The sequence below is a fragment of the Bidens hawaiensis genome, unplaced genomic scaffold, assembly GCF_021521415.1.
Source record: "Bidens hawaiensis isolate Kalapana, Puna unplaced genomic scaffold, B.hawaiensis_p1.1 tig00001143_1, whole genome shotgun sequence".
NCBI classification, from domain to species: domain Eukaryota; kingdom Viridiplantae; phylum Streptophyta; class Magnoliopsida; order Asterales; family Asteraceae; genus Bidens; species Bidens hawaiensis.
This window is the reverse complement of record NW_027491065.1, coordinates 1857641-1865305: the sequence shown is the minus strand read 5'-3', so window position 1 is coordinate 1865305 and position 7665 is coordinate 1857641. Positions and strand designations below refer to the sequence as shown.

The following is a 7665-nucleotide window of genomic DNA, read 5'->3' as shown; positions in this document are numbered from 1 at the left end:
GGATTCCAACACATATCACCCGGGTTTGAGAAACCATCCTAATTTTAGGTATGGTAATGCATCAACTCAATCAAACCCAAATTTTCAAGGGTCAAGCCAAAGCGGAAGTTCTTATCAAAACCGCTAACAAAACAATTACAAGTCGGGAAATTATCAAAGAAACTCATACAATAACCGAGAAAGTAATTCGTCACGGAACTACACTCAAGGGAGAAGTCAAAATCAAGACCAAGGTAACCAACAAAGTTCTACTACTCTTGATGACATGATGGCCATGACAACAATGGCACAAAAACAAGATGAAACGGATAAGAGGTGGGTCCAAAGAATGGAAATTCAAGAGAAATCTCAAGCAACATTAGAAAAACAAATGGGCCAATTGGCCGAGGAGGTGGCTCAAATCAAGAAGAGTGCGGGAAAGCTACCGAGTGACACCACAGTTAATCCGGGACATCAAAGTACAAGTTCAAAGTTTTTGAAGCATGCCGACGTCAACAAGGTAAGTGTTTTAAGAAATGGTAAGATTTATGAAAACAAGGTCAAAAATCCACCACAATTCGTTGAAGGTGTGGTGGAAGATGTCGATGAGGAAAGTGATAATGAAACGGAACCAATTTTAAAAGAAAAGCAATCAAAATTGGTTAATGAAAACCCAAAAGGTAAATTTGTAACTAATGAAAAACCCATCAACATTTTGGAAAAGGATGTGGAGGTTAAAAACCCACCATTTCCCGAAGCTTTGGTGGACCCGGTAAAAAGGTTACAAACTAATTAAAGGGGCCCACAACAAGATGAAATGTGGGAAGTTTTCAAACAAGTTAAAAATTAACCTTCCTTTGATTAATGCAATAAAATAAGTTCCGTCATATGCCAAATACTTAAAAGATTTGTGTACAAAGAAACGGCATCATAAGTTACCTAAGAAAGTTGGTGTGAATGTCAATGTGAGTGCAGTTTTGTCGGGTGCACTTCCACCCAAACTTGAAGATCCGGGAGCACCCTTAATTTCAATTCAAGTTGGTGATTTCAAAATTGAAAGGGCGCTCTTGGATCTCGGTGCGAGTATAAGTATTCTTCCGGGAAGTTTATATGATCAATACGATTTCGGCCCGTTACAAAAAGCTGATACAACAGTTGTATTGGCTGATTTGACATTAAAACTTCCAAGGGGAATCTTAACCGATGTTATAGTAAAGGTGGAAGACTTTTATTTTCCTGTTGATTTTTTGGTACTTGATTATGTTTCTAGTATACAGGGAAAACAATCAAATGTCATCTTGGGAAGACCATTTTTGGCAACATCCCATGCCCACATAGATTGTGCACATGGAACGGTGGATATGACATCCGGTAACCATACGCTTCGTTTAAATATGTTTTCTAACAATACTAATTCTCTTTTTAATGATGAGTGCTTCATGGCCGATATCATTGACGGGTGTATCGTGGAGAGTGGTTTTGTTTTTGACGGGTTTGAACAGGAGTTGCAGGAGAGCTTAAGTGATGAAGAGAAGAAGGTTGAGGTCATGGCAATCAAAGAGGGGAGACCGCCATGGACCCATCAAGTAGAGAACTTACCCGACAGCATTGACACAAAATTGAAGCCATCATTGGAAGAACCGCCAAAAGTGGAGTTGAAGCAATTACCAAAGCATCTTAAGTATGCTTTCGTGGGTGACAACGATACTCTACCGGTCATAATTGCATCAAATTTGACTGAGGACCAAGAGAGTAAGTTGATGGAAGTTTTGGTCACTCACAAGGCAGAAATTGGTTGGACAATTGCCGATTTTGAAAGGTATTAGTCCCTCAATCGTCATGCACAAAATCATCACGGACCCAAATGTTACACCATCTCGTGATGCGCAAAGGAGGTTGAATCCTAACATAAGGGAAGTTGTCAAGAAGGAAGTTTTGAAGTGGTTGGATGCGGGTATCATTTACCCGATTTCGGATAGTACATGGGTAAGTCCAACACAAACTGTGCCCAAAAAGGTGGGTATTTAAGTCGTTAAAAACGACTCAGGTGAGGAGGTAGCCACCCGGCCGGTAACCGGGTGGAGAATTTGTATTGATTATAGAAAACTTAATGCAGCTACTTCAAAGGACCATTTTCCTTTGCCATTTATTGATCAAATTGTGGAGAAGCTATCAGGTCAGAAATTTTATTGTTTTCTTGATGGTTATTCAGGTTATAATCAAACTGCTATTCATCCCGAAGATCAACAAAAGACCACATTTACGTGTCCTTATGGTACTTTCGCATTTAGGCGAATGCCTTTGGATTATGTAATGCCCCCGCCACCTTTCAAAGGTGTATGATGAGTATCTTTTCGGATATGGTGGGGGAGTCTTTGGAAATCTTGATGGATGATTTCTCTATTTTTGGTTCATCTTTGATTTGTGTCTAATTCAATTGGAAAAAGTGTTAAAAAGGTGTGTCGAGACAAATTTGGTATTGAGTTGGGAAAAGAGTCATTTCATGGTCCAAGAAGGGATTGTGTTGGGCCATGTGATTTCAAGTCGTGGGATTGAGGTAGATCATGCAAAAGTGCAAGTTATATCCACCTTACCTCATCCCACGAATGTTAAGGGCATTAGATCGTTCTTAGGTCATGCGGGGTTTTATAGGAGGTTTATTAAAGGATTTAGTTCAATAACAAAACCTTTATGTAATTTAGTATTAAAAGATGCTCCTTTTGTTTTTAATGAAGAATGTATTGAAGCTTTTAACATTTTGAAACAAAAATTGGTTGAAGCCCCAATTTTGCAATCACCTGATTGGTCTTTACCATTTGAAATCATGTGCGATGCGAGTGATTATACAATTGGGGCTATTTTGGGTCAAAGGGTTGATAAGAAACCCGTGGCAATATATTATGCAAGTAAAACTCTTTCTGATGCACAACTTAATTATACAACAGAAAAAGAATTACTTGCGGTAGTATATGCTTTGGATAAATTTCGTTCTTATATTTGGGGTAGCAAAGTCATTATATATTCTGACCACAGTGCTCTCAGGTACCTCATGGAGAAAGAGGAAGCAAAGCCACAGTTGATTAGGTGGATCTTGTTGTTACAAGAATTTGATGCTGAAATCCGAGACAAGAAAGGGAGTGAAAACGTGGTGGCCGACCATTTGTCAAGAATTTTAGTAGGAGAGGACGAGACAAGCAAACCAATTAATGAATCTTTCCCAGATGAACATATTTTGTCAATATCTAGATTACCTTGGTTTGCTAACATTGTGAATTATTTGGCCACAGGTGTTACACCCGAACATTGGAGCAAAAAGAAGAAAATCCATTTTAAGTCACAAGCAAAACAATACATTTGGGATGAACCAGATTTGTTCAAAATAGGAGCAGATCAAACGATTCGGAGATGTGTACCAGAAGACGAGATCCCAAGTGTCTTAGCGCATGTGCATTCACTTGCATGTGGTGGTCATTTTAGTGGCCAGAAAACAGGACATAAAATTCTCTCATGTGGTCTTTTCTAGCCAACGTTGTTTAAAGATGCTTTTGAGTTTGCAAAGCATTGTGTCAAATGCCAACAATTAGGGAGTGTATCAAAAAGGAATGAGATGCCCATGAATTTGACTTTAGTTGTAGACATCTTTGATGTTTGGGGAATCGATTTCATGGGACCATTCCCTAATTCGTTTTGTCAAAATGGGTTGAGGCAATAGCCAATAGGACAAACAACCATACCGTGGTGTGCAATTTTGTCCAAACAAACATTTTTTCAAGGTTCGGGCTCCCTCGGGTCATCATTAGTGATGGGGGATCCCATTTTAAAAATTTTAAATTTGGAAAATTGCTTAAACGGTATTTTGTTGACCATTGAATTGCAACTCCCTACCACCCTCAAACGAGTGGAAGTATCCAATAGGCAAATTAAAGAAATCTTGCAAAAAACTGTACGGGCAGACCGAAAGGATCGGTCCACTAAGTTGACCGATGCTTTATGGGCTTATCGTACGGCTTACAAAACGCCTATTGGTACTACCCCTTATCAATTGGTATATGGAAAAGGTTGTCATTTACCGGTTGAGTTAGATCACCGTGTATTTTGGGCTATTAAAGAATTTAACATGAGTTATGATGATGCAGGTCATGAAAGAAAATTAAATTTGTGTGAGTTAGAAGAATTGAGAAATGAGGCATATGATTGTGCTTCCACGTACAAAGACAAGATGAAGAAAGCGCATGATGCCAAGATCCGAAAGAAGACGTTTGAAGTAGGACAAAAAGTTTGGCTTTATAACTCGAGATTGAAGTTCTTTCCGGGAAAGTTAAAAAGTAAATGAATGGGCCCATTTGTCATCACACGTGTTGGGAATTACGGCGATATCAAGATCGAAAATTTGAAGGACCACAATAAGCAAGTCGTGAATGGTCATCGCTTAAAACCGTATCTTGATGGAAGCGACATTAACGGAACGGAAAATGAATTGGTGAGCTTTCTTGAAGTTTCACCAGTTTATGAAACAGGTTAATCACGGGCCAGGTAATACCGGGCGGGTAACAAACCATCCGGTTGTATTTTGTATTTTGTAGAATGTGTATTTAATTATTTTGGGTTTTTCTTAATTACTTTACACATGTTCTAAAAGAAATGGACAAAAAGATTTTTAATATTTTTTAGGATTTTAATTTTACTATAGTGTGTTTACAAAAAGTTATTCTTTTCTACTGTAGAATCTTTATAAAAAAAGAAAAAAAAATAAAAAAACAATTGACCCGGTCGTGTGGGAATTTGACCCTGCCGTGTCAGCGTTCTGACCAAAAAGAGGTAAAAGTGAAAAAAATTTGACCCGGCCGTGTCGACGTTCTGACCAAAAAGAGGTTAAAGTGAAGAAATTTTAACCCGGCCGTGTGAATATGTGACCCAGCCGGGTCGACGTTCTGTCCAAAAAAAATAATTCTTTTTAATTTTGTTTGGTGCTATAGATGCTTGTCAATAGATTTAACTCGTTTAACAAAGCGAATTATGGAGATAATAATTTTAGCCTTGCATGCTTCTATGCGTGTTAAGAATCCTGAAGAGTATGGTTGAGTCTTTGAAGAAGACGAGTCAACCCAAGCCTAGGACAAACTGAAGTTGCTCAAATCAGGTGCTCTCATTTCCATGCTTTGTTTTGTCATTCTAGTTAACTTTGCTTTGTTGAAAAGTTTTTTTTGTGACAATTGCATCCCGACTTTAAATTAATATATTCAATCAAATTTTAACCCCGTCCTCGTTAATGCTCTTTTAAAAGCTAAATTTTTAACATTGAGGACAATGTTAACCTCAAGTGTGGGGATGGTGGAAAAATTGAAAATTTTTATTTGCCTTATGGTAGCTTGAATGTGCGCAAAAGCCAAAATTGTAAATTGTTGATTACTGTTATTAATGCCAAGTTAAAGGTTTTTGGTCATGGTCAATTTTTAAGCTTCTCGAAAGTATTCTCATCAAATATTTTTCGAAAGAGAAAATAAAAATGGACCGTTTAGATGGGGATAATGAGTCATGGGGACGGGTACACATGTTTCACATCGGCAGCCTATTTCATTCCGTGCGTGTGTGAGATTTGCCTTATATACAATACACATATAATATATAGATATATACATATGTCATATGAGTGCTATAAAGAGTGTAACCAGTATGTTCATGATATCTAGAACTTGTTTGTCATATGCATGTCAAGATCTTAATACCACCACCTGTATGAAGAAATAGGACTGTAGTAACCCACATATAATGGCCTTTACATTAAAAAAAAATACCTTACATTATTCCTTAGGAGCCAAATTTATGCCTTTTCCCTTTCATTTATTAAACCCACATTATAAGCCGTGTTAGCCTTGGCCTTTTGTTTTAAACCCTGTGGATGAAATCCGATATATTAGAATTGTATATTGTCAGTTCTTGAGCATAGTACACAATGTACGTATGTCTCGGGTCAGTTGTTTCTATATATTGATGTAAGTAATCTTTAAAAAAAAGAAAAAAGAAAAAAAAAAGTTGAAAAAAAATCAGAAAAACTGAAAAAGAGCTAGTATCGGTTTTAAATAGCAGTCAGTTTATTAGTTTTGATTTTTTGTTTAGTTTGAATAAATTGGATCTCATCCACCATAAGTCACTAAATAATTCCTATTCCGCACCCGAACCTAAGCCACAACAAAACCCTTAGTCCGATTCTTTATGCAACCGGTGGTTAATGGGTGGAGATATGACTGGCTTGCAAGCTTATTACTTTGTGTTCATACTTGGTATAGAGGGCAGAGAGATACTAGCACACTTTTTGTTGGTCCATATATTAAACCGAGATGAGAGATATATTTGTGAGAGGTGTGATCATGTGTGCCTTAACCGGAAAGAAAGTACACTTGTTTGGGAGGTTTCATTGTTTTTAAATACACCATTAAATTGTTTGAGGGTTATCAATCTTGAAAGTGTCAGTCTTGGGAATTGGGTATGGTCTTAGACCTTACTAGTATTAATGATAATAATTGATGAACCATCGATCGAGGTGTATGTGTTTCATGATAGTTTGCTTGAGGGCAAGCAAATGATAAATGTAGAGATGTGATGGTTGTGTAAAAACCATGTATTTATATATATTATTTTATAGTTTTTATTTAGTTTATTCTATAAACTACCATACTTCAAGCATGTTTTTGAATTTCAGGTCATTGAGCATTAAAGTTACTAACTGGTGGTATTTACGAGCATGTTTTGGAGTCATGGGAAAATCGAATTCGATGTGCAGTGGTTCAGGGTTTAATAATAATAATAATAAAAAAAGTAAGTTATATTCTGTGTAAGTCATCATCATCATCTTTGAGAAATATTAATTAATTAACTTTGAATTTTAGTTGTGACAGTGGCATTCACGAATTATACGGATTTGAAGTATTTAATTGGCATGTTCTTATTTAAATGTTTAAATGCAAAGGAGTGTCTTGGATTGTAACCAGTTAAAACGTAGCCAGCCCACTAGAAAAAAAATAAGTGGCCTATAGAAATTTGCAGCCCATCAAAAGGGAATTAAAAAAACCTATTGAAGAAAAACGGAAGTGAACGACTGACTTAGGGGGGAGTTACAAGATCAAGATAAAATAAAAGGAAGAAAATTAAATTCTTGGGAAAGGAGTTACGAGACCATGGTGGGTGTCACACCCCGGCTTCGGGCCTAGGCGTGTGACTCACAGTTGGTACCACTTTTGTCATTTTATCAAAGTTTACAGCGGAAAATGTTATTTTAAAATATTTACTATCATAACATAGGGAATTAAATACCCTTATTTGTTTTACAAAATTACTTGTTTAAAAACAAGTTTAATATATATATATATATATATATATATATATATATATATATATATATATATATATATATATATATATATATGCCTCAATACAAAATTAGCTGAGCCACCAGCTGTAAATTATGCGTAGTTTTCTTCTATCTCCACTGGCATATTCTTCTCTATACCTTACTCTTGGTTACCTGAAAACAGTTTGAAAATACGTCAGCTATATCCTGGTGAATACGCTGACTTAATAAAACATTTTCACAATTCGTAATGACACAACACCAATAGTGTTCAACGACTCAGTGGGTCTCAATCCCATCTCATCGGAACTAACATACGCACAAACCACATAATCGGA

At 36.6% G+C, this 7665-nt stretch overlaps 2 protein-coding genes across 2 annotated transcripts; both read left to right on the top strand.

Annotated features, from left to right (window-relative positions):
• The first annotated feature begins 283 nt into the window (after positions 1–283).
• On the top strand, positions 284–3691 carry LOC143561007 (uncharacterized). The gene is made up of 4 exons (XM_077049174.1): positions 284–751; positions 900–1798; positions 2437–3424; positions 3503–3691. Exons 1-4 carry the CDS (start codon positions 284–286, stop codon positions 3689–3691), a joined length of 2544 nt encoding a protein of 847 aa, XP_076905289.1.
• A 90-nt stretch (positions 3692–3781) lies between these two features.
• On the top strand, positions 3782–4312 carry LOC143561000 (uncharacterized). Its single transcript, XM_077049169.1, has one exon. It carries the CDS (start codon positions 3782–3784, stop codon positions 4310–4312), a length of 531 nt encoding a protein of 176 aa, XP_076905284.1.
• Positions 4313–7665: the final 3353 nt, after the last annotated feature.

What these genes read in the sequence shown, in the direction of transcription:
- LOC143561007 (XM_077049174.1), top strand. Translation starts at nt 284, where the DNA reads ATGGCACAAAAACAAGATGAAACGGATAAGAGGTGGGTCCAAAGAATG. An exon ending in CCGAAGCTTTGGTGGACCCG is followed by an intron (nt 752 to 899) that starts GTAAAAAGGTTA and finishes TTGTGTACAAAG; the next exon opens with AAACGGCATCATAAGTTACC. An exon ending in ACAATTGCCGATTTTGAAAG is followed by an intron (nt 1,799 to 2,436) that starts GTATTAGTCCCT and finishes AGTGTTAAAAAG; the next exon opens with GTGTGTCGAGACAAATTTGG.
- LOC143561000 (XM_077049169.1), top strand. Translation starts at nt 3,782, where the DNA reads ATGGGGGATCCCATTTTAAAAATTTTAAATTTGGAAAATTGCTTAAAC.